The sequence below is a fragment of the Phocoena phocoena genome, chromosome 5, assembly GCF_963924675.1.
Source record: "Phocoena phocoena chromosome 5, mPhoPho1.1, whole genome shotgun sequence".
NCBI classification, from domain to species: domain Eukaryota; kingdom Metazoa; phylum Chordata; class Mammalia; order Artiodactyla; family Phocoenidae; genus Phocoena; species Phocoena phocoena.
The window spans coordinates 49,904,213-49,932,077 of record NC_089223.1 but is presented as its reverse complement, the minus strand read 5'-3'; the positions used below and the strand labels follow the sequence as shown (position 1 = coordinate 49,932,077).

Here is a 27,865-nt window from a genome sequence, read left to right as displayed (position 1 = left end):
TGGTGGCGCAGTGGTTGAGAGTCTGCCTGCCTATGCAGGGGACGCGGGTTCGTTCCCCGGTCTGGGAAGATCCCACGTGCCGCGGAGCGGCTGGGCCCGTGAGCCATGGCCACTGAGCCTGCGCGTCCAGAGCCTGTGCTCCGCAACGGGAGAGGCCACAGCAGTGAGAGGCCCGCGTACCGCAAAAAAAAAAAACAATGAGTACTTAGACAAATGTAAATTAGTTTCAATCCAAATTCAGTCTAAATCCTGCTCTCTAATACTGGTAATTGATTGTAGGGCCTGTTGACTTAATTAAGAAATATTTTTACACCTCAAGTATGCACGTACTCGTAGTTCATGCAACTCAGTATACGCAACCAATGGTTTATTTTAGTTCTTAGCTGGAGGAAAACAGATAAAGGCTTACTATTTCTTCCCATTTTAATTTCTTTGTCACTTAATGCTAGTGAATATCAATACTGTCAAATTAGATCAACCCTACTTACTGATCCAGGACTTTGGTGTTTCCTTTATCACACACATCTTTGTTTGTGGGCAACTTGACATCTGGTAGGTCGGGGTTTTGGGCAGCTGGCATGAAGTAAGTGCACACAAAAATGTCCATGGGTGTTTTTTCTTGACAACAGTCCTTAAACTTAGAATTCTTTGTGGATAAGTTGTCACAGATTTTTACTGTGTACTCAGGCAGCTACAAAAGCAATTGTGAGTTTGTGCATTATTAGTTTCCTAGTTAGTATAATTAAAAATAAGGAAGGCTTACAAAAGTCAGTGTGAATGCTCTTTCAAGGTACATTGGTAGGACGTTTGCGGAGGGCAATTTGTCAATGTGTACTAAGAGCCTTAAAGTATACAATCTGATTTCCACGAATTTACTCTAAGAAAATAATTATGGGTGAAGGGAAGATTTAGCTATAAGGCTATTAAGGGCAGCATTGCTTAACATATTAAACTGAAACAACCTAAATCCAATAAAAGGGGACTGGTTAAATAAAAAGATGGCATATCTAGGTAGATTAATGCAGCATATGCAATACATACATAGAGTCCCACTTAGCCATTATAAGTCAGGTTATAGAAAAACATCTATGGACATAGACAGGTATCCTTAATGCAAAAAGGCCAGGTAACAAAGTATCTATCTCTAAAGAGGTCCACAGACACGTAGTGACTTTTATTTAAGTAACAGTTCAAATTTGTATCTGCTTGAAAGGATTATATAAATGGAAGGTGAGAAATTTGGATGACTATCAAATTTTAATAGACATAACGAAAACATTAGACACTTTAAATAATGGTTGTAGTGTTGTCTAATAGAACAGATGATGAATGATGAAATAAATAATTTCTATCTGTACTGTGCAATACTGAGCATTTGAAAAGTGGCTAGTGTTACCAAAGTTGAAGTTTAAACTTGTTTAATTTAAACTTAACTATACATGACTAGTAGATCTGCATTGGGCTCTGTAGGTAGAGTAAGGTCTCGGGAATCAGAATCTTGTCCTTGTGTGTGGACTTTGCCACTTGCTAGTTGTATGACTTCAAATTATTAAACCTTGCTAATCTTCTGTTTCCTCGTCTGTAAAATTGAGTTAACAATATATTTAAATTTCATAGGATACATATGAGGATTCATTGAGATGATGAATATAAAAAGCAGCTTAGGAGAATGCCTGCCACTCATTATGTGGCCCATGACGATGATGATTTTCTTACCTCCTTAGCCATGCAGTCCTCAGAGGCAGACTCACAGCACTTAGAGAGGATTGTGGTAATACCTTCAGCCAGTGGCAAAACATCCTCCAGATTTGCAGTAGGCGCTTTTTGGGCAAATTTTATGAGATGGCTAAACAGTTAAAAATGAATTAGTAGTTTACCCATATTCTCAGTTTTTTTGGTTTCATTATGAACACAGAGTCGGGAGGAGTAATAGCATAATTTTAATTCCTCAACGGCTGCATAGAGCACAACTGCTATGTGATGGATCCTTTGTGCAGAAGTCACTATTCAGAATTCAGTCAGCCCCAATGGATCTTCATATTTTCAGTACTGATATAGAGCTTCTACGTGGCCAGATCTACGTAGTTGAAGCATGCCTTTAAAATGTTAGATCTAACGTATAGCTGATTCACTTTGTTATACAGCAGAAACTAACACAACATTGTAAAGCAATTATACTCCAATAAAGATGTTAAAAAATAGTTGTGATAAAAAAATGTTAGATCTAAAACGGCAATAAATAAAGCACTAATGTCTATTCATAAGGCCAGCGTTGTGTTTTTGTGACCCCTCATCGTGTTTAAAAGTTTTCATGAGTTCATTTAGAAACTGCAGATAAAAGAAATACTGAAGACCTATAGCCCTAGACCACAGAGTTAATAAATGTTGATGTTTTGATGTATTACCCTGAAGTATTTTATAAGGCTTACAAGGTATTTTATAAGCGATTATGCTCTGCTATGCCATTCACCTGTTTTCCTTTTTCACTTAATATATCAGGAATAGGTTCTATATCATTCTTTTTAAATTGTGGCAAAAAACATATAAAATTGGCCATGTTAACCATTTTTAAGTGTATAGTTCAGCAATGTTAAGTATATTTACTTTTATATAACAGATCTCTAGAAATTTATCTTGCAAAATTAAAGCTCGAAACCCATAAATACTGCCCCCTCCCCACTGATCCACCCTCAGCCTTTGGTGAGCTTCTACCTTTTTGCTTTCTTTTTCTATGGCTTTTATTACTTTAGATATTCTATATGAGTGAAATCATACAGTATTTGTCCTTTTGTGACTGCTTACTTTGCTTAGCCTAATGTCCTCAATGTTCATCCATGTTGTAGCATGTGACAGGAGTTTAAGACTATATAATATGTAATATAGGTATGTATTGTATGTATGTATCACACATTATCCATTCATCTGTCAGTGGACATTTGGGTTGCTTCTACCTCTTGACTATTGTGAATAATGCTACAGTTAACATGGGTGTGCAAATATCTCCTTGAGGTTCTGCCTTGAATTTCCCTGGATATATATGCAGAAGTGAGATTGATGGATCATATGGTGACTCTATTTTAAAATTTTTGAAAAACCTTCATACTGTCTTTCACAATGGCTGTACCATTTTGCATTCCCATCAGCAGTGCACAAGGATTCCAATTTCTCCATATCCTTGCCAACACTCATTTTCTGTTCTTTTGGTAGTGGCCATCCTAATAGGTGTGAGATGATATCTCATTGTGGCTTTGATTTGTATTTCTTTTATGATTAGTGATGTTGAATATCTTTCCACTTACATATCTCTTGTTGAATCATCTATTCAATTATTTTTAATCAAGTTATTTTTTGTTGAGCTGTAGAAGTTCCTTAAACATTCTAGATATTAAACCCTTATTAGATAGATGACTTGCAAATATTTTCTTCCATCCCATAGATTGCCTTTTCACTTGGTTTTTTCCTTTAAAGTGCAGTAGTTTAAGCTTGATGTAGTCCTGTGTATCTATTTTTGCTGTGACCTATGCTTTGTTGTCATTTCCAAGAAATTGCCAAATCCAATGGCCTGAAGTTTATTCCCTATGTTTTCTTCTAGGAGTTTTATAGATTTAGATCTTTAATCCATTTTGAATTAATTTTAATGCATGGTGTAAGGTAAGGGTTCAACTTCATTCTTTTGCAAGTGCGAATCCAAATTTTCCGCACCATTTGTTGAAGAGACTTTTTTCTCAGTCATGTAGTTTTGGCACCCTTGTGGAAAATCATTTGGCCATATATATATTAGGGTTTCTATATGAGCGCTCTATTCTTTTCCACTGGTCTCTCTGTATTTTGTTATGCCCATACCACAGTGTCTTTATTACGGTTGCTTTGTAATATGTTTTGAAATCAAAGTGTGAGACCTCCAACTTTGTTGTTCTTTTTCCAGATTGTTTTGGCTATAAGGAGTCCCTTGATATTCCATATGAATTTTAGGGTGATTTTTTTTTCTGTTTCGGCAAAAAAAAAAAAAGTGCCATTGGGACATTGATAGAGATTACATTGAATCTGTAGATTGCTTTGGATAGTATGGATATTTTTACAACATTAATTCTTCCAATCCATAAGCATGAAATGTCTATTTGTAGTTTTTATTTCTTTTAGCAATACTTTGTTTTCAATAAATATTCTTTTAAAATATAATTATAACAAACTATGGCATTCTCTCATAAATGGGTATATCATGATTGATTTAAATATGCTGTATTAGGAAATATCTAAGTTTTTCATATTTAAAAAAAAATGTGGCAGCAATGTTTTTAGCTAAATCTTTGTCCACGCTCAGTGATAGTTCCTTGGAGTAAATTCCTAGACACTAATGCAAGTATAAATTTATGATTAAGACATATATGTATATTGTTATAGGGGGTTTTATACTATGAATTCCTATGCTCTGCATGCCAAATACTCTAAATGCAAGGAAAACTAAAGGGAAGTTTTAGAGAAGATGCCATTTAGTATTTCAGTAGTTCTAGTGGAAGATTATTTTTAAAGGACTTGTGAAAGTAGTTTCTATGCCCTTTGGGGGAACCTTAAGATCTGGTCCCAGCATGAATTCTTTCATTACCATTAGAGGAAAACACTTGTGGATCAGAGTAAAAGGAATTAAAGAGACTCTAAATACTGAAGATATAAAGCTGGCAAATCTAGATGCCTGAGAAGTTGAGGGAAGTGTAAACATAGAAACTGTCAAAATTGTGAAATTAACAATAGCCATACAAAAATCAAAGTGAAGCTTATAAACAAAGTAAGTAATTAGAATAAATTCATGAAGCTTAAGAGATGTACACTATAGAGCACAAAGCTTCATATAACAAGAATTCAGGAAGTTTTTTCCCAAGGAAAACATAGGCAAAGCAAGTAACACGTGATGAATAAAAACGATTGTTTTTGCTCATGTGTTTGTAATACATGCTAATATGAATACTGAGGAGATAATTTCTAGTGGTCTACCAGTCTTCCCATATGAGCATATGGAAAAGGTTGATTAAAATCAAATTATGTTTTAGAAAAGTTTTGTTCCTTATTCATATTTTGTGTAGAGAAAAGAAAAAATAACTGGGCCCTACTTGAGGATTATTGGAGCATAACACTATGGTCTGTATCTTCTATTACAAACATTTTCTTAGAGAATCCTAATATTATGGATCAATAGTGCAGAAACAAACAGCTATACATGCTGATGGTGCTAAATCTTTACCTGAGCCTTGATTTCTCCTTCCCATAAGCAGAGTATTGTGAACAGATTCTATTTGACATTGTGGTGAGAAGTGATAAATGTTTAAGCTGAAGTCTCTAGAAAATAAATGAGAGAATGTCATTAGATGGTCAGGATCCATTGAAAGCAGTGTGCAGGAATGGCCAAAAAGAGACCATTTGGACTCCTTTTGATGACTAGAAAACTGAATTCTGACCAACGGAACTTTTTCCCCAGAGGTGATTGTGTGTTTTTTTCCAATTAACAAAATACGAAAGAGGCATTTTAAAAACGTTTATGGATTCCAGAATCGGAATCTTTCTAACATTATTTGAAAGGAACGGCATTAATAGAAGAAGAAAAAAGAACATAACTATGTAACAAAATGACACTTACCTCTTTCAAAAAGCATACTGTTGGGTTTGGTGAGGTACAGCACAACCCTACCATGGAGAGAGAACTCTTGGTGTAACTGACTAATAGTGTCAAAGGAGCTTGTCCATAATTAATGGAATATTCATACATAAATCTGTGGGGGAAAAATAGGATTGGTCAAAACATTTGTGGGAAACAGTCTTTTTCAGAAGTATTTTGATGGAAAAAGGGTGCATGTTAGTTGATAGTTATAATATCTAAAAAGCACTAGGGATTTAGAGAAAGGGTTATAATACTAGTCACTTTTAATCAATATCTTCATTTAAAAAAATCGTTTCTAAATTTCCATGTAGATTACTTGGGAGGGGTCATTTATCCCTTTATTCCTTTAGCGTCTGCCATATGCATGGCCTATGGTAGCTGCTTATTAACGCTGGTGGAAAAAATTGAAATGAAGGTCATGGAATGATCTTTCATTATCTGTTTATTCTAGACAATTGCGGTGTATAGGCTTGTTTGTTGAAATTACTTTAATTTTTGTGAGCATAAGCCACTAAGTGTCTAAAGAGACTGAGATCTTAGGCAAAATCCTCCCTGAATTTACAGGGATGGGCAAGCCAATCAACTTTTATGAAATCACGACCTAGGTTTCATACTTCTAAAGCCAGTTTGAATGATGTTGCTTTTGACTTCTGTGTGTGTATATATATTTTTTCTATTATCATAATTTTTTTCCAACTTTATGATCTTCTGAGAGTAAAGAATCAATATATAATCGGCTCTTCATGAATGTTAAACAAGAAGGTAAAAGTAATATGTCCACTAATGTGGTACAACAAGTGTCATGTTCACAAGTGTTTCTGGGAATGTACTGTAAGAGTGAAAAACTGTTTATTTCTTATGCTCTACTGGAAATTAAATACTTGTGCACAGCAATAAAATTCTATCAGATGGAGTATGCAAGGATCCCTAACATAAGAGGAATCACAACAGCTGCTGTCAAATATTTGAATGTGTCATGTGGACAGGGGATCCAAGTGAGTCTGCTTCAGGTACTGGAACTAGGATGAGAGAGGGTAGACGTTTGGGAAAGTTGACTTCATCTCCATCTGAGAAAGCTATTTGTAATAGGCACTGACAGAGATGGGATGTTGTGGGTGACAGTCAAGTTTTCGTTATTGGTAATTGTCCGGGTTGCGGTATAAGAGGTGTTTATATAGAATAGGGGGTTAGATTAGACATGTATGTTATTTTATGCCCTGAGGTTTTACATATGATGAAAGCAGCTTACTGATCAGCAAACCCCTTGGGATCTTTCCTGAATGCCTCACAGATCTCATCATTTGTTGGCTCTACGTAGGTAGGAAATTCTTGTGGCTGGTGCTTCAGGGCAGCCATACAGAGTTTCTTTTCAAGGCCCTCTTTGGTGCAGCACTCGGGAGTTCCTGGGTGCACTGGGAATGGAGAGTCACTTTCACAGGACTTAGCAGACAATGCTGAAGTCTAGAATGAGAAAAGAAAAGTAAACTCACATATGTGCAAGTTTCCAGGCTTATAGTTCTCCATTTAGTATAACATCTTAGTGTTAAATTTTAAAATTCTCATTAGTAACAAACTGGCCATGACAAGCTGCATTATTCTAGTTATAGGCTAGTACAGGGTCTTATGTTAAGACTCAGAGTAGGACCAAAAGAGAACCTTCATTAACAAGTTAATTGTACACGATTGCAGCTGTTAGAGGTTTGATCCTCTAGTACAGTGTTTATCCACAGGGATATTAACATCTCTAAGGATGAGGGAGGTCATTTGAAAAAGCTCCATTGATTCTGATGTGATCTCCTATCTGTATTCTGTTCTAAATACCACTAAGAATGGGGACCTCCCTCTTCCCTCCTCTCCTCCCTTTGTTAAATGAACAGGCTCTTAATCCTTGACTGCTTTTGTCTTCAACATTGATTTGCATTCTCCTACTCAATGGTTCTTTAGACTGCTTTTGCATCAGTGTATAAAAATAAGAAATGCCAAAAAAAAAAAAAAAGAACAGAAAAAAAGAAATGCCTGGGCTACATAACACAGAAATTCTGATCAGTAGGTCAAAGATGAGGCCTGAGGGCCTGTTTTTTCCCCAAAGTCCCAAAGTTTATTCTCCTATGCATCATGGGTTGAAGCACTGGTACAACTTAATTTACTGCCTCAACAGTGGTACATAGATATGTGTGGGCGGACTAAGTCCATGGTAAGAATACCACCAAAGCAGTTGTAGCAACAAAATGTTCTTTTTGGAAAGAATTTGATACCTGGAATAAAAATGTGGAATAGAAATAGTCCCATGGAAATAGAAATAAGTCCATGGAAAAAATTGGGGATTTACATGGGAAAATGATTTTGACATCTTTACAGTTATTTTATAAGATATCTTTTGAAGATAAAACTTCTAAAGATCTTTCCTATCGATGAAGGAAAGCAAAGCAACATGATGAATCATTTATGTAAACCAAAAGTAAACAGTGAATCTTTTCCCATTTCTTTCCCTGGCAACTTTCCTATTTTTCCTTTTTTATTACCTCCTTTCAAATAAAAAGAAAGTTTACAAAGAAAGTAACATATTTGTAGGAAAAAATTGCTTTGTAAAGCAGGAAAATGGTGTTATCCAAAAAAATGTCAATGCTATCTCTGTTCTTATGATCTGTCTCTAACGATCTTGGATGGGTTATGAGCAAACGTTTCTGGTCAAGGGATGGGTTAGCAAATATGTAAAACAAAATGGAAATAAAAATGTGTTCTGTTTTTTTGATTGTAGTTGGTAGTTTGCTTGTTTATTTTAAGATAGTGCAGAAGGTTGTGTTGAAATGACATATTATTTGTGGAGCTGTTGGTGGGAGAAAACGATAAAGTTCTTAGAATGTAGATAAGGTCCAGGTAAAGAAATTAATAGGTAAGAGTCATAGAATATATTCTAATTAGATCTTTGGAGCATTGTGTCTGTTGGCTAACTGTTGAAGTTTTGAGCAATGAGACATTCGTCTGTAGAGGCCTTTATCAAGATGCAGCTAAATGTCATTTTTATTCTTCCTGATGACAGTATCAGTAAATTGCTAGAAACGCCTGTAGTTTCACATTTTTCAGCTGTTGTCTATATTTTGAAAACTGTCATTTCAGCATTTTTTATTTCTGCGTGTATACTCTAAGGTAGAAAACGCAGAACTGTGTGTGTATATACAGGGCAATTTTTGAACCCCCAAATAACTTGAAACCAACACTAAGTTTTTCCAGGGCACTTGGTACCAGTCTTGGCATGATACAGGTATGAGTATTGGTAGGCTTCTAAGATATACAGAATATATTAGAATTATTTCAAGAGGTCCATGAATTAATAATACATACCCCAGTTTTCTCATTTGAGCCTTGTAGGACTAATGGGCAGAATTGGTTCACTATACCAGAATAAATTTGGGCTCTAGGATAATAGACTTCGTATCTCCCTCAAACTTGGAGTAGGTGGGTTGCTGTCTAAAATTTCCCCAAGATATGATGTAAAGGCCTGTCTTGACCCCCTTCTATGGGCCAGCATAGACATGGCCAACCACACAATCCTACCCTGTTGTCGTAACAGTCAGGGTCGGCCCCCTCAGCACAGCAGGCTTCTGTCAAGGAGACAACTTCATTCACAAGATGACTGATCTGTTCAAAGGTAGCACTGGGAAATTTTCTGCTGTATAGGACCATTGACCTGAGGAGAAATGGAAGTCAATGTATGCAGAATTTTTTAAAGTTTTCACATTTGCACATATTTTAATATGAAATCTATTCAATTTTTTAGTGGAATATTGCACCCATGTTCTTGACTAATGAAAATATGACATTGGCTTTAAAAATAAGTTTATCTGGAACAAAGATGCATCTTGTAACAGTAGAACTTGGGTTTGGGAGTTCCATCAAACCAGCCTCATGTTCTTTCCTCTCTCAAGCCTCCCCAAATGAACCTTTCCTTTACCTTGCTGCCTTTGTTTGCCAGCATCATAGCATGTACTATTTGCCTTTTAATTCACCTTAGAAAACTATGCTTACTTGTTTTCTCAACTCATTAGTATACTTGTAACAAATTCTTAGACCATATTAACAATAGTTCAGCTGGAATCTTTGGATGTCCTCCATTTGGCTGACATCTCTGCCCACTTTGACCCTGGGGCTCTATCCTCTTAATCTTAATGGAGATCAGTTCAGTCCCTGACACAGAACTGAAGATACCTCACACTTAGCTTCATTCAAGGTCAGGTAACTAGGAGAGTGAGCGAGTACCTCATACTTACAAAGATGTGAAGTCATCTTTTCCCAGGCTGGCGAGTTCCTTGCAGACTTTATCTTTCTCATAATCTCGACCTAGGAACCAGAAATATATATTTAAAAAGTATCTTTTTTCCTTTTAAATGAATGTTGCATTAAATGTATATATACAAAGGGATCTTCCACATGACTCATCAATGGTGAAAGTAGCATTTTTCTCAATACCTATATGCAATTACACTTTTTGGTGCCTTTCTGTTTTATCACAATGGATCAAAATTTGATGGCATGCTATAAACTTTAATGAAAATTAAAGAAATAAAATAAGAAAAAGAATTAACTGCAGAGGGCAGACAACAGAAGCAAGAAGAACTACAATTCTGCAGCCTGTGGAAGGAAAACCACATTCACAGAAAGATAGACAAAATGAAAGGCAGAAGACTTCGTACCAGATGAAGGAACAAGATAAAACCCCAGAAAAAACAACTAAATGAAGTGGAGATAGGCAACCTTCCAGAAAAAGAATTCAGAATAATGACAGTGAAGATGATCCAGGACCTCAGAAAAAGAATGGAGACAAAGATCGAGAAGATGCAAGAAATGTTTAACAAAGACCTAGAAGAATTAAGGAACAAACACCCAGCAGAATTAGAGAACAAACAGAGATGAACAGTAACTGAAATGAAAAATACACCAGAAGGAATCAATAGCAGAATAACTGAGGCAGAAGAATGGATAAGTGACCTGGAAGATAAAATAGTGGAAATAACTACTGCAGAGCAGAATAAAGAAAAAAGAATGAAAAAAATTGAGGACAGTCTCACAGACCTCTGGGACAACATTAAATGCACCAACATTCACATTATAGGGGTCCCAGAAGGAGATGAGAGAAAGGACCCAAGAAAATATATGAAGAGATTATATTTGAAAACTTCCCTAACATGGGAAAGGAAATAGCCACCCAAGTCCAGGAAGCACAGAGAGTCCCAGGCAGGATAAACCCAAGGAGAAACATTGTAATCAAATTAGTAATAAACATAGTATAATAATAATAAAACATAGTAATCAAATTAATAAAAATTATTGAAAGCAACAAGGGAAATATGACAACATACAAGGGAACTCCCATAAGGTTAACAGCTGATTTCTCAGCAGAAAATCTACAAGCCAGAAGGGAGTGGCATGGTATGTTTAAAGTGATGAAAGGGAAGAACCTACAACCTTGCTGGATGTAATATCCAGCAAGGATCTCATTCAAATTTGACAGAGAAATCAAAAATTTTACACACAAGCAAAAGTTAAGAGAATTCAACACCACCAAACCAACACTACAACGAATGCTAAAGGAACTTCTCTAAGTGGGAAACACAAGAGGAGAAAAGGACCTACAAAAACAAACCCATAACAATTAAGAAAAGGGTAATAGGAACATACATATTGATAACTACCTTAAATGTGAATGGATTAGATGCTCCAACCAAAAGACACAGGCTTGCTGAATGGATACAAAAACAAGACCCATATAGGTGCTGTCTACAAGAGACCCACTTCATACCTAGGGACACACACAGACTAAAAGTGAGGGGATGGAAAAAGATATTCCATGCAAGTGGAAATCAAAAGAAAGCTGGAGTAGCAATACTCATATCAGATAAAATAGGCTTTAAAATAAAGACTATTACAAGAGACAAGGAAGGACACTACATGATGATCAATGGATCAATCCAAGAAGATATAAGAATTATAAATATATATGCACCCAACATAGGAGCACCTCAATACATAAGGCACTTGCTAACAGCTATAAAAGGAAACTGACAGTAACACAGTATTAGTGGGGGACTTTTAACACCTCACTTACCACAATGGACAGATCATCCAGACAGAAAATTAATAAGGAAACACAAGCTTTAAATGACACAATAGACTGGATAGAGTTAATTGATATTTATAGGACATTCCATCCAAAAACAGATTACAGTTTTCAAGTGCACATGGAACATTCTCCAGGATCACTTCTTGGGTCACAAATCAAGCCTTAGTAAGTTTAAGAAAATTGATATCATATCAAGCATCTTTTCTGACCACAATGCTATGAGATTAGAAATCAACTACAGGGAAAAAAACATAAAAAACACAAATACATGGAGGCTAAACAATACATTACTAAATAACCAAGAGGTCCCGAAGAAATCAAAGAGGAAATCAAAAAATACCTAGAGACAAATTACAATGAAAACGCGACAATCCAAGACCCTTGGGACACAGCAAAAGCAGTTCTAAGAGGGAAGTTTATAGCAATACAAACCTACCTCAAGAAACAAGAAAAATCTCAAACTATCTAATGTTACACCTCAAGGAACTAGAGAAAGAAGAATAAACAAAACCCAAAATTAGCAGAAGGAAAGAAATAAAAGATCAGAGCAAAAACAAATGAAATAGAAACAAAGAAAACAGTAGCAAAGATCAATAAAACTAAAAGCTGATCCTTTGAAGGTAAACAAAATTGATAAACCTTTAGCCAGACTCATCAAGGAAAAGAGGGAGAAGACTCAAATCAATAAAGTTAGAAATGAAAAGGAGAAGTAACAATGGATACCGTAGAAATACAAAGCATCGTAAGAGACTGCTAAATGCAACTCTATGCCAATAAAATGGACAACCTGGAAGAAATGGACAAATTCTTAGAAAGGTATAAACTTCCAAGACTGAACCAGGAAGAAATAGAAAATATGAACAGACCAATCAAAAGTAATGAAATTGAAACTGTGACTAAAAATCCTCCGGGCTTCCCTAGTGGCGCAGTGGTTGAGAGTCCACCTGCTGATGCAGGGGACACAGGTTCGTGCCCCGGTCCGGGAAGATCCCACATGCCACAGAGTGGCTGGGCCCGTGAGCCATGACCGCTGAGCCTGCACGTCCAGAGCCTGTGCTCCGCAATGGGAGAGGCCACAACAGAGAGATGCCCATATACCGAAAAAAAAAAAAATCTTCCAACAAACAAAAGTCCAGGACCAGATGGCTTCACAGGTGAATTCTATCAAACATGTGGAGAAGAGCTAACACCCATCCTTCTCAAACTCTTCCAAAATATAGCAGAGGGAGGAACACTCAGAAATCAGGGAGGAACACTCCCTCAATCTATGAGGCCACCATCACCCTGATACCAAAACCAGACACAGATACTACAAAAAAAGAAAATTATAGACCAATATCACTGATGAATATAAATGCAAAAATCCTCAACAAAATACTAGCAAACAGAATCCACCAACACATTAAAAGGATCATACACCATGATCAAGTGGGATTTATCCCAGGGATCCAAGCATTCTTCAATATACACAAATCAATCAATGTGATTCACCTCATTAACAAATTGAAGGAAAACCATATGATCATCTCAATAGATGCAGAAAAAGCTTTTGACAAAATTCAACACCCATTTATGATAACTCTCCAGAAAGTGGGCATAGAAGGAACCTACCTCAACATAATAAAGGCCATATATGAAAAACCCACAGCAAACATTCTCAATGGTGAAAAACTGAAAACATTTCCTCTAAGATCAGGAACAAGACAAGGATGTTCACTCTCACCACTATTATTCAACAGAGTTTTAGAAGTCCTAGCCACAGCAATCAGAAAAGAAAAAGAAATAAAAGGAATACAAAATGGAAAAGAATAAGGAAAATTGTCACTGTTTACAGATGACATGATACTATACATAGAGCATCCTAAAGATGCCACCAGAAAACTACTAGAGCTAATCAATGAATTTGGTAAAGTTGCAGGATACAAAAGTAATGCGCAGAAATCTCTTGCATTCTTATACACTAATAATGAAAGATCAGAAAAAGAAATTAAGGAAACAATCCCATTCACCATTGCAACAAAAAGAATAAAATACCTAGGAATAAACCTACCTAAGGAGACTAAAGACCTGTATGCAGAAAACTATAAGACACTAATGAAAGAAATTAAAGATGATACCAACAGATGGAGAGATACACCATGTTCTTGGATTGGAAGAATCAACATTATGAAAATGACTGTACTAACCAAAGCAATCTACAAATTCAATGCAATCCCTATCAAATTACCAATGGCAATTTTTACAGAACTAGAACAAAAAAAATCTTAAAATTTGTATGGAGACACAGAAGACCCCGAATAGCCAAAGCAGTCTTGCAGGAAAAAAATGGAGCTGGAGGAATCAGACTCCCTAACTTCAGACTATGCTACAAATCTACAGTAATCAGGAAAATATGGTACTGGCACAAAAACAGAAATATAGATCTGTGGAACAGGATAGAAAGCCCAGAGATAAACCCACACACCTATGGTCAACTAATCTATGACAAAGGAGGCAAGGATATACAATGGAGAAAAGACTGCCTCTTCAATAAGTGGTGCTGGCAAAACTGGACAGCTACATGTAAAAGAATGAAATTAGAACACTCCCTAACACCATACCCAAAAATAAGCTCAAAATGGATTAGATACCTAAATGTAAGATCGGACACTGTAAAGCTCTTGGAAACATAGGAAGAACATTCTTTGACATAAATCACAGCAAGATCTTTTTTGACCCACCTCCTAGAATAATGGAAATAAAAACAAAAATAAACAAATGGGACCTAATGAAACTTAAAAGCTTTTGCACAGTGGAGGAAACCATTTTCTCTCTGAATGGGAGAAAATATTTGCAAATGAATCAACAAACAAAGGTTTAATCTCTAAAATATATAAACAGCTTATGCAGCTCAATATTAAAAAACAAACAACCTGATCCAAAAATGGGCAGGAGACCTAAATAGACATTTCTCCAAAGAAGACATACAGATGGCCGAGAAGCACATGAAAAGCTGCTCAACATCACTATCAGAGAAATGCAAATCAAAACTACAATGAGGTATCATCTTACACCAGTTAGAATGGGCATCATCAGAAAATGTACAGACAACAAATGCTGGAGAGGGTGTGGAGAAAAGAGAACACTCTTGCACTGTTGGTGGGAATGTAAATTGATACAGCCACTATGGAGAACAGTATGGAGGTTCCTTAAAAAACTACAAATAGAATTACCGTATGACCCAGCAATCCCACTAATGGGCATATACGCTGAGAAAACCATAATTCAAAAAGACACATGCACCCCAATGTTCATTGCAGCAGTATTTACAATAGCCAGGTCATGGAAACAACCTAAGTGCCCATCGAGAGATGAATGGAAAAAGAAGTTGTGGCACATATATACAATGGAATATTACTCAGCCATAAAAAGAAAAGAAATTGAGTTATTTGTAGAGAGGTGGTTGGACCTAGAGTCTGTCATACAGAGTGAAGTAAGTCAGAAAGAGAAAAACAAATATTGTATATCAACACATATATGTGGAACCTAGAAAAATGGTACAGATGAACCGGTTTGCAGGGCAGAAATAGAGACACAGATGTAGAGAACAAATGTATGGACACCAAGGGGGGAAAGTGTAGGGGGGTGGTGGTGTGATGAATTGGGAGATTGGGATTGGCATGTGTACCCTAATATTTATGAAATAGACAACTAAGAAGAACCTGCTGTATAAAAAATACAATTTAAAAATTAAAAAAATATTGTCTATATCAAAAAAAATTAAAAATCAACAAACTCAGATATAAATGGTTGTTCCTTGCTGGTACTGGGGGTGTGGGTAAAATTGGTGAAAGAGATTAAGAGATAGAGCCCTTCGGTTATAAAATAAGCCATGAGGATGTAATATACAGCATAAGGAGTATGGTCAATAATATTTCATAACTTTGGGGACAGACGATTATTAGACTTACTGTGGTGATCATTTCATAATGTATGCAAATGTCAAATCACTATGTACTACACCTGAAACTAACATAATATTGTATGTCAACTATATTTCAATAAATTTAAAAAAAGAATGAACTAATACTGAAAGCACGTAAGTCAAAATACGTATGCCAACTAGTGAGTCAGAACCTACTGATATAGCTATCATTCTTAGGTCCCATCTTTATAATAATGCTCAAATAAATAAAGCTTTTTATTCCTCCTTCCTTTCTTTGCCTCAGTTTCACCCAAGGCCTCAAAATAACCAAGAACAAAAAAATAAAAAAATAAATGGAGAATATATCTACCTTCCGAAGTGAAGAGCTAGGCCCAGTAATGCGGGCCTTTAAAGGGGGGGTGTGAGCACTGGTGTTGCCTCCCTTGCTTCATTACCCACCTCCAGACTCTCTAAGGGAAGTTTAGGAATTCAGCTGAGGAAAAAGATGGAAATTAGGCAAAATAAGTTTTGGAGAAAGTTGTCAATGTGGTGGGTTTGGGGGAGTGGTGTAAGAGTGCATCTCCTTACTTCAAGCATAGTAAGAAGGGCTTCAAAGAAAACACTCAGACCTTGATAGGTGACCCTTGGAAGGTGGGGTACAATGGACAGGTGTCTCATTCAGACTGGAGAAATCTACAAGGTTAGAAAGGCTGGTTAAGTGGCCTGAGGCAACAAAGGAGAGGGTTGTGAGTGGGAAGTTCTGCTGTGGCCTGTGTACCTGATATAGATCGAGCAGGAGAACAAACTGTCCTGGAATCATCCTATCTTTTTTTTTTTTTTTTTAAGGTAGGGAGATATTTATCTAGAAGGCAGCAGGCTACCAAAAGTAGGACGCCTCTGTGCAGATGCAGATAACTTGAAAATCAAAGGGAGGTCTTAAGGTGCCAGCTGGATAGAGAGATGCCCAGGGATGATGGGGAAAGAGATCTCTAAAGAACCCATGAAGAGAAAATATCAACTCTGAACATCTCCTGTAACCAGAGAAAACACCACTATCTCACCAAGCTGCCCATTTGAATGAGTGTTTGCTGCTGCTTACCTTTCCTACTAGCTTTTCTTTTCCCTGTGTTAACCCTGGAGGAACTAAAAGCAGCCTAGAGAGTAGCAGGAAGGAGAAGAGAACAGGCAGAGGAAAGTGTATGCATCCCTTTGCCACTAAATACAATAGGACTGAAACATGCCTGATCTGGGGGAGTAGCTTCAATTTTAAATGAATTTACAAATTTTTGACTTTAACCAGACAGTCCCATGACTGTTAACAGGTGGTTATTTTGATGTTCAAAAGGACCAGAGGACCTTATATGAGTGATCAGAAAAATCATAGAACCTACTCTTAAGTCCATTCGGGTGGTTGGGAAGAGCTAGTTTGCACAGGGGATGAGTTCTTTATTGATGGTGAGACCCACTTGTTCAACACACCTGTTACATATACAATAGGTGGACGCATGGAAGGCAGCCGGTGTTTTTCTTCCCCGATTCATCATTTATGCAAGAAAGTCTAGGAAATTTGCTAACATTTTGATGCTATATCTTTCCAAAAAAATGTAAGAAGTATAGAAATGGCCCAGTTCCTGTTCTAAATGGTTTTAACATTTAGTAACTTATCCTCCTGGATTTAAATATTGGGAAATCCATCTTGGATGATATGATGGCAATTACTGGTATGCATTTTACCCCCTAAATGTGCTCACCTCAGCTCCATGGATGAATGAATATACATAAGGCAGAGTAGGAATTCTTTTTTTTTTAATTGGAGTATAGTTGATTTAAAATATTGTGTTTCGGGTGTACAGCAAAGTGATTCTGTTATACATATATCCACTCTTTTTAAGATTCTTTTCCCATGTAGGCCATTACAGAGTACTGAGTAGAGTTTCCTGTGCTATACAGTAGGTCTTTATTAGTCATCTATTTTATATCATATGATATTGCTTATATGTAGAAATTCTTGTTTTATGGTTTGGAGTGGAGGTGGTAGTGGCTGGATACTGGCTGGGGAAGATTTTGTTTTGGTTTTTTTTTTTCCTTTTAAAAAGATCCTCGGGACTTCCCTTGTGGCGCAGTGGTTGAGAAATCCACCTGCCAGTGCAGGGGACATGGGTTCGATCCCTGGTCCGGGAAGATCCCACATGCCATGGAGCAACAAAGCCTGTGCGCCACAACTACTGAGCCTGCGCTCTAGAGTGCCCGTGAGCCACAACTACTGAAGCCCACATGCCTAGAGCCCGTGCTCCGCAGCAAGAGAAGCCACCACAGTGAGAAACCCGCACACCGCAATGAAGCGTAGCCTCCTGCAACTAGAGAAAGTCTGCGTGTAGCAAAGAAGACCCAACACAGCCAAAAAAAAATTAAAAATATAAAAAGATTCTCTTTGGGATTTGTTAGAATTCATGTTAAAAATGCCTGATTTCAGTGAAAATTGCCTGTAGAGGAAGCTGTTGTACCCTACGTCTTTCAGGTGGACTGTTCAATGCATATAACTAAGGTGAGAAGTCAGAATTGAGGGACAAAGACCTTTCTAAGTGGCATTTTCTAATAAGGGACCAACTCAAATACCATCAAAATCACAAAGAAGGTGGATAAACCTGCATGATCAAATCTCACATTATCTTGGAAACTAGGACAAGAGTAGGATTGATAGTGGCTTTTTATACTCTATTGACTGAGAACCTTCATATCTAGTACATTTTCTGTAATTTATTGACTTGTTTACAAGGTTGGATATTGTCACAGTTTCAGAAGGTCAAAATAAGGCAGAAATTTTCTGTTAATCATTAATGGTATTCAGTGGGACTGAAGATTAGGGCACAGGGAAAAAATTTAGGGTAGAGCTGTCTTCCTGTAGTGAGAAGATGTAGTATTAGGATGTCAGTGGAGTTTTATGTTGCTCCTGGGTAGAACCGGGGGAAATGGCTGGCAGTAGATTTTAGTTCAGTGTGAGAGAACTTTATAACTGTGGCTAATTAATAACTGAAATGATGAATAGCTTTTTTTTTTTTTTTTTTGCGGTACGCGGGCCTCTCACTGTTGTGGCCTCTCCCGTTGCGGAGCGCAGGCTCAGCGGCCATGGCTCACGGACCCAGCCGCTCCGCGGCATGTGGGATCTTCCCGGACCGGGGCACGAACCCGTGTCCTCTGCATTGGCAGGCGGACTCTCAACCACTGCGCCACCAGGGAAGCCCTGAACAGCTTTTTGAAGTGAGTTTGTTTTGTCCTTAAAATATTCAAATGGAGTTTAAATAACGGTATGTATTAGATTCCTGAATTTAGTACACAGTCGTATCCTCATGATCTTTGAGATCACTTCTAAAAGCTTACAAATTCACCCCTTTTAGAAACAGTAAGAAATTATACAGAATCTTTTTTCTCCCAAAGCTTATGGTTTCAAGCCACAAAAAATACTCAAATAAGAACTCCTTTGTTCTTAATGCAAAGGAAATAACTTTGCTTAATAAACTCTCCCTATAAAACTGCAGAGGTCACTTTTGTTTTATTGTCACCATGCAAAATGAGAGCCTGCATTCAATGGGGGCACCTCTGAACATTTAAAAAAATATTTTGTTTCTAACTTTCCAGATTTCTCACTTCATTAAGAAAGTAGAGTTTCATTCAGTGTGCTGAGAACGTGAGTGCATGTGAATATAGTATAAGTGGAGACTACAGTTTATCTCCTGATTTAATTAAAGCTATTTAAACAACTGAGATTGCACAGAAACACATTGGAATCCATGGGTGTTATGTACTGCTTTAGTTAGAATGCAATGACAGAAAACTGGGAAACTAGATCAACTACACAAGACTTAAAATGGTTTTGGAACCATTTTTGCTGGAATATTCAGTCTTGGGCAAAACAGAAGCAAGGGAAAAAGCCCAAATAGGCATTGAAGAAATTCAGAATTAAAATATGAGGCTAAAACTGCTCTTACAAAAGTAACCTTAGAGGAAGCCGTTGCACCATATATTTTTCAGGCGGATTACTTGAAATATTTCTGATTAAAAAAAATTCATCTGTTCATTTATTCAAAGAGAAGACCTGGAGCTGAACTGGTTAAGCGAGTATGTTAATCACTTTCTCATCTTCCAAACATAACAAATACTGAACTTAATTTGCCATGAGATTGTTCTAAATCAATTCCCTATTCCATGGAGTATTGCTTAATGTTTTCACGCCAGTTGAGCTCACTTTCATTTATGTAATTAAATCCTATATCAAATGAATTGTAAATGACTTACTCTGTTCTTTAATGTGCCATGTGGTTATGAAGAGGGCAATCTGGACTTTGATACGGCACTAGTAAATATTGGCATAATCCTAGTGACACTGGCGAAATCATTTTCACATTGTGACCCCTAAACACTCAATGTTTACAAATGTCGTTAACAGAATTGTTGCTTTTTGCAATAGCATGTCCCTTTTCTGTCTGTATTGTGAAACATTCTGGTAAATTGTGCCTAACTCTGGACTTTTGAAAACATTTGGTTTACTTTTGGGAAATCTTTACTGCTTCATGCATCTCTCCTCTCCCAACACAGCTGACGATACTCATTCATATATGCAACGGACATGTCTTGAAGACTTACTCTGTGCCAGGCATTGGGTTCAGTATTGAATATACAATAAAGAGCAAAATCGACACATCCTTGCCCTTATGGAACTTTTAATCTAGTGGGGATAGACAATATGATACTCATTGTTATGGTACAAACTTTACTAAAAATGGTATTTTGAATGCTTTAACTATTATTATAATCATTCTCTAAAACAAGTTTGGTCCTCTAGAAAAGCTGTTTGTATACCAGGAGCAATGGTTGGAGCCTATATATGTTGTGTTGAATAAAAAGGCTTATATAGGATGCTAGGAACTGTCTTACGTTGCTATTTTCCTATTCTGGAGAATCATGGGCTTTCAGAACTGTTGGGCATTTATATTTTTGAAATTTTATTCCTTTGACATTTTTATTTCCATTCTGCACTGACAGACTCATCTATATCAGAAAAGGTCAGTGTATTAGTGCGTTTTTTTTTTTTTTTAACTTAAAGAATATGGTTTGTAGTATTCGTTCGAACTAGGTGGGCTACATATTCAGAGTGGTGGTTTTAGTTGAGAAATTAAATATTGTTGGGCTGGTTTAGGAAGTTGCCCTGATTATTGGAACTAAAGAAAACTGCCGATATGTCATTAAAAACATTGTCAACGAAGAAGTGGTATTCAAATTAGTACTTTTATTTCATTTTTCAGGCTTTTTGGGTCTCATTTCCGTTGACATTTTAAATCACTATTAAATAAAGCATTGATCTGGTTTCATATTGATATTTGCAAGCAGGGGTGCAGTTTTGAGCTTAAGTCAATAGAAAGTAGACCTAGAGTTCTGCATGACATCTATAGATTAACTATCTAGAGGAAATTAACTGTACCTTTTGGGATGCCATCAGTGGAACATTTCAGATGTTGAAAATTCAAAATCAGTAGAAGATATAGGGGCAATGGGTCAGTTGCCCCAATACTAAAATTGCTATGGAGGATGGCCTCATAGACTCACTCAAATTTGATGCCTTTGGTTTCAACACGGGTGGTAGCCCATATAGGTGCTACACTCACCAAAGTCCCAGAGGAGGCATTCTTCCTCCACACATCTCATTCCACCTCGCTTTACCTTCACAAGTTGAGCACCCTGTCATCAACAAATGCTTTTGCAGAGGTGAAGATAAGGGAGCAAGTTTCCCTCTCCCACCTTTGGCATGAGTGAGGGTGGTGTCTTTGGTATCCTGAATTGGAAACTTAGAATGCATTACAGGGCTTAGTTTTTAAAACAATATAAGAACAAATAACATGATAAAGCATATACAAGAAACTTGAAAGCCACAAATACTTAAGGAACTGAGGTCTGATATTAGAGATAAGAATAAGAATACAACACCAATAGCAGCATGGAAGAGATTGAAACAAAGCATATGAACCCATGGAATGGAAGAGAGCTTTTAGAAAACCTCATGAAAGGAACTATTACTTGAAGTGGACCATGAATGATGGGCAGGATTTTAACAGGAATAAGTGAACTGGGAGAGGAATTTTAAGTGGAGAGAACATGAAGAAATATCTGAAGTTAGAAAATCTCCAGTCATATCTGGAGAATGAGTAATCCAATAAAACTGAAGCAGTGGAATTAAATACTAGAAAACTGGAACACCAAAGTTTTACTTACTTTTTAAGGTAATGGGGTATCTACTGAAATACATTCATGGAGAGAAATGACCAACTCAGAGCTGTACTCAAGGAAGAGTAATCTTGGGATCTAAGCGAAATAGAACCTTGTTACTAAGGCTGTTCTGTGAAATATGCTAGTCTATGTAAAAATGCCTAGCACATCTCCTGCCTAACGTGGTAAAAACACAATGAATGTTAGCACCTCTTCTTATAGTAAAATCCAGTGATGATACCTATATGCCCTTGTGATAAGGATCCCTTGTGGCTTGCTCCGGTCCTTCTCTCAGATGGTAGGCTAAATTACTTTCTGGTCAGAAGGAAATGGAAGAGAATAGAAAACTTCCAGGAAGCACGGAAATGAGTTAACATGTACCCCAGTTATCTCCTGGCCAATTCTCCCTGGATCTGACCAATGAGATTATAGTCTATCAACAGTGAGATGCTTTTACTCAATGATCCTTTCCTTGGGGAAGTCCCAGCCTGTCACAAAACCCAGAAACCTACAGTATTAGGTTTCTATTGCTACTGTAACACATTACCACAAATTCAGTGGCTTAAACTTACTGCTTTACATTTCTACTGGGTAGACTGACACAGGTCTCACTGGGCTAAAATCAAGGTGTCAGCAGGATTGTGCTCTCTCTGGATGCTCTAGGGGAGAATCCACTTCCTTGCCTACTCCCTAGAGGTGGCCTAGGATTCTAGGCTCAAGGCCTCCTTCCTCCATCTTCAAAGCTGGCAACTTTGTGTCTCTTTGTGCCTTTTCTCTTCAGTGACATCATCCTCTGACTGATTCTGTTTTGCTCCCTTTTTTTGATTACTTTGGCCTCACTCAGATAATCCAGCATTGTTTTTCTACTTTAAGTTCTGCTGACTAGCAACCTTTATTCTGTCTGAAACCTTAATTCCCCTTTGTGATGTGAGCTAACCTCTTAGCCCGTTCCAGGCATTAGAATGTCAACATTTTTGGAGGATGTTCATTCTGCCTAACATACACATTACTATTTAAGCCTGAGGTTGTACCCACCGTCACATGACTCCAAACAGAGACCAGAATTGGGGTGGGTTTGTATCAGACAGTCTGATAGCTAGAATCCCACCAGTCAGCTATACATGTTCACCCCTAGCATTTCATTTACCTTCCCAACAGTGATCCTAATTTTTATGTATTTCATTTTTGGACTCTACTTACCAGGTTATGTCAGGTTTTGCATTGTGTTTTAATATGAATTGATTGGGGAAGGGATGGGAGGTAGGGATTTTGTTAGGGAAGCCACTACAATAGCTGGGTGAAGGTTAATAAGGGCCTGCACAAGGACAATATAAGAAAGTGGAAATGTAGTAGAAAAGAGCCAGTGTTCCCAGGCTTTGAGAACTAGATCTATGCAGGGGGTAAAGGAGACAGACAAAAGGACCACTGAGGAGTTTCAGTACAAGGCTGACATATTTTAGGGCTGAAATTTATAGAATATAGAAATGATTGGATACTGATAACAAAAGTGTATAAAATAAAATCCAACAGTGCTCTACAGGATTGAACATAAATGATTTAGAGGTGATAGTGCCAGGAAAACAGGAAGTTAGAAGACAGAGCTAGTTTCATGGAATAGGGATGAACTGGGATTTGGATCAGCTGTGGATGACCGTGGTGGACAGAATGAATTTCACTTACTTCCCCCTAAATTGGTGTCAATGATTGGCTCTCTCTTACACTTATTCTAAGATTAGTGAAAGTATTTCAGGTATGTGTCTCATGAGAGGCAGCAAAGCAGTGATTTTGAGTGACTGTAAACCCAGTGAATTGATGTAAGATTCTGATCCTGACACTTAACTAGCTCAGTTACTTTGGATAAGTTACTTAACCCCTCTCTTCCTCAGTTTTCCCCATTTATAAAATGGGGATAATAGTACTGAGCTCATCATGGTGTTGAAAGGATGAAATAAATCTATCTGAAAGATTTTAAACATGTTAACATATTGTAAATAAACTATTAGCTATTTTATTCAATGGATGAAATCTAGTGCCAATGCTTCACAGTGGATGCTATATATAAAACTTATGATGAAAATAACAAAAGACTTAAAGTTTACTCCTTCCAGGATATATATTATGTGTCCTAGCTGATATTTAATTTTCCTTAAATACTCAAAACTACCTTATGAGGCAGGTACTCTAATAACCTTAGTTTTGTGATTTTACACACAAAAAACTGCTACACATAATATATGGCAAGTAGTGTTCTAAAACTGAGAATTCCAGCAAGGAACAAAAAGTCCTTGATTTCATGGAGCTTACATTCTACATCTTACTTTCATTACAATAAACAAATGAACAGCTGGTAATAAGGTGATGAGTGCTCAAAATAAAACAACAAAAACAGGGTAAGGGAATAGAGAAAAATGGAGTAGTAGGTGCTATTTGAGGTAGATTGGTCAGGGAAGTCTTCTCTATATGTGAACTTGGAGCAGACAGAGGGGATCCATGTTCTAAGATGAGTGAGGTGCTAAGGCAGATCCCTGGGGTGCAGAATACAGAGAGTGGGAGCTAGTGGAGGCCAGTGTGGCTGAAACAGAGTGAACTGGGGGGAAATAGAGAGGAGGGTAGCAGTGGGCAGAATAAAGAGGTTAAGTGACCACAGATACTAGGGGGAGGGTAATCAGTTCCTTTTAAGGATTTCTTCATCTTCTTTCTGTATAGATCAACCTTGTGGCCTGTTAAAGTATGCTTACTCATCCCCATACCCCATACATGATGGTGAATTCATACTGGTATTGCACCTCATAGCAATGAAGCATAATTTTGCTATTAGGTTAACGTTGCTTTTTTTTTTTTTTTTTTTTTTTTTGCGGTACGCGGGCCTCTCACTGTTGTGGCCTCTCCCGCTGCGGAGCACAGGCTCCGGACGCGCAGGCTCGGCGGCCATGGCTACGGGCCTAGCCACTCCATGGCATGTGGGATCTTCCCAGATCGGGGCACGAACCTGTGTCCCCTGCATCGGCGGGCGGACTCTCAACCACTGCACCACCAGGGAAGCCCTAACACTGTTTTTTTGTTTTTTTTTTTAAACATCTTTATTGGGGTATAATTGCTTTACAATGGTGTGTTAGTTTCTGCTTTATAACAAAGTGAATCAGTTATACATATACATATGTTCCCATATCTCTTCCCTCTTGCGTCTCCCTCCCTCCCACCCACCCTCCCTATCCCACCCCTCCAGGCGGTCACAAAGCACCGAGCCCGATATCCCTGTGCCATGCGGCTGCTTCCCACTAGCTATCTACCTTACGTTTGTTAGTGTGTATATGTCCATGACTCTCTCTCGCCCTGTCACAGCTCACCCTTCCCCCTCCCCATATCCTCAAGTCCGTTCTCCAGTAGGTCTGTGTCTTTATTCCTGTCTTACCCCTAGGTTCTTCATGACATTTTTTTTTCTTCTTAAATTCCATATATATGTGTTAGCATACGGTATTTGTCTTTTTCTTTCTGACTTACTTCACTCTGTATGACAGACTCTAGGTCTATCCACCTCATTACAAATAGCTCAATTTTGTTTCTTTTTATGGCTGAGTAATATTCCATTGTATATATGTGCCACATCTTCTTTATCCATTCATCCGATGATGGGCACTTAGGTTGTTTCCATCTCCGGGCTATTGTAAATAGAGCTGCAATGAACATCTTGGTACATGACTCTTTTTGAATTACGGTTTTCTCAGGGTATATGCCCAGTAGTGGGATTGCTGGGTCATAGGGTAGTTCTATTTGTAGTTTTTTAAGGAACCTCCATACTGTTCTCCATAGTGGCTGAACCAATTCACATTCCCACCAGCAGTGCAAGAGTGTTCCCTTTTCTCCACACCCTCTCCAGCATTTATTGTTTCTAGATTTTTTGATGATGGCCATTCTGACTGGTGTGAGATGATATCTCATTGTAGTTTTGATTTGCATTTCTCTAATGATTCCTAACATTGCTTTTGACGATGAAGTTAGCTACCTCTTTGACTTCAGCTCTTCCTCCTTTCCTCCTTTCCCTTCTCAGCTAAGCCTCTTTAATGCTTTTACTCTGGGTGCTTTGTGAACTTGGATCAGGCCGTATTTGTTCCTAGCTCAGGACATTTGCCCCTGAGTTCGTCAGCTTGAAACATACTTCTAGGTATTTGCACGGCTGTCTTCTTTTCATCATGTAGATCTCAAATCCTATGTTGCCTCCTCAGTCACTTGAGGAGGTAACTAAGCACCAAAATAAGCATAAAATTATGCTTATTTTGCAGAGAGCATGTACAGACATATCTGGGAAATTATCAATAGAATATCTTCTTATTCGAAATTACTTCTCTTTAGCATTCTGTACAGCTATGTTCTTGAATCAAACTGAGGGCAATTTTGTTTTTCACATGGCTCCTGATGAAGGGGTGGCAACTTGTAGAAAAGAGAAACAGTGATTCAGTGGTGGTTTGGAAGATTGGGATGAAACACATTGTCTCAGGGCTGTTTCGACAGGTAAGTGGGAGAAGGAGAAATACAGCTTCCCCCTCACCTCAAGGGGAATTGACTTTCTTCTTGCTATTTGAGCCCATGTTTAATAAAATTATGCTGAGAATGAAATGCTTAAAGCAAAAGGAAAATGTTCCTGCCAATAGCTCTTATAAACAGCAGTGCTTTGCTTCCTGTAGCATTATTTCTTTGGTAATTGTGTAGCAATTGTGTAGTAATTGTGTAGCCTTCTTGTTTCTTGGGAAGAGGGAAAGATATGATTTAGATTAGTGCTTTATCCATTTCAGTTTTGAGTAAAGAAGCCAAGTGGAGGCAATTGGCAAACATAACTTTCTTGCCTCTCACAGGGTAGCTAAAGTGGATATTATAATATCATTTAGATTTGGCATATTTGGTAAGCCCTTCTCTCTCAAGATGTACCCAAGGGCTTGTGCACTGAATCCCCGATGCCATTTGATAGAAGAGGATGGGCCTGACTGGAGCTAACGTTCATATTATATCCACTTTAGAACTGAGGTTTTCCAAAGACTGCTTCCATGGGATATAGGCATTTTAGGAAAGAGCCCATGTGTTTGGGAAACTTTGTTGTTTTGAATAAAGTTAAATTATCTTGTTTTGATTTCTCAGAGCTCTTAGGACAACAAAAACATTGATTATGAACCAACCAAGAAAGACTAATGTCTGGCTTATTTCTTAAATATGTTTGGCCATAGAAACATATTTCCAAAATGAGTCTTGAAGGAAATACACCTTGGAAAAGAGGTTCTAGACAAATGCTGTGGGTGATTGGTCAGCTCTGTAGAACTAGGCAGAGAACTGCAACCCAAACCAATCCTCCAGCATCCAAAGTTCCTCTCAACTCCTTCAATCTGTACACTTCCTGCCAGGATTGAGCACACCTAGCTTCCAGGTAAAACACTGACTTGGTATTTGGGTTATGCTCAGGTATTACAGAACAGAGGACTGATGGGTCAGGACTACTGTCCCCAAATATTGGACATTTATTATGTAGGTAATTGTACTTTATGTCTCAGGAGTCATGATCTGACCTATGGCACATAGGTAATCGAGTTCATTGTGAAGTGCAGGCCTTCAAGGGAGCTTACTTGAAGTTTTCAGCATCTGTTTCATCAGAGGCTGAGTGAATACTAAAGGATGTTGAAATAGAGGTTGCAGAATACTGTTATTCTCCAAAGCACTGTAATTCTTTGTAGTGAAGCCAATGTACATTTATTGAGTCAGTAGTTCAAAATGGCACATTATGGCATCCACATGTAATCCCAGGCATCCACATGTAATCCCAGGATATAACCATTATTGGACTTTCTGTGTTTTGAAAATCCAGATCTGAACCTACTTCAGGAGGACTTTTCAGGTTCAGATCTGCCTCAGGGAAACCATGGGTGAAGGAGTACGCTTTCAGGGTTCCTTG

General features: G+C 37.7%; 1 protein-coding gene across 1 annotated transcript in view; it reads right to left on the bottom strand.

Moving 5' to 3' along the window:
• The window catches only part of GC (GC vitamin D binding protein), a 41,620-nt gene that overhangs the window by 12,658 nt on the left and 1,097 nt on the right, over positions 1-27,865 (bottom strand). Inside the window, exons 2-8 of the mRNA XM_065877667.1 lie at positions 9,919-9,988; positions 9,206-9,338; positions 6,900-7,111; positions 5,630-5,762; positions 5,237-5,331; positions 1,717-1,846; positions 489-691 (exon numbers count right to left, since the gene is read on the bottom strand). Of these exons, the coding sequence (XP_065733739.1) occupies positions 489-691; positions 1,717-1,846; positions 5,237-5,331; positions 5,630-5,762; positions 6,900-7,111; positions 9,206-9,338; positions 9,919-9,988 (976 nt within the window). The remainder of the gene's footprint in view (positions 1-488; positions 692-1,716; positions 1,847-5,236; positions 5,332-5,629; positions 5,763-6,899; positions 7,112-9,205; positions 9,339-9,918; positions 9,989-27,865) is intronic.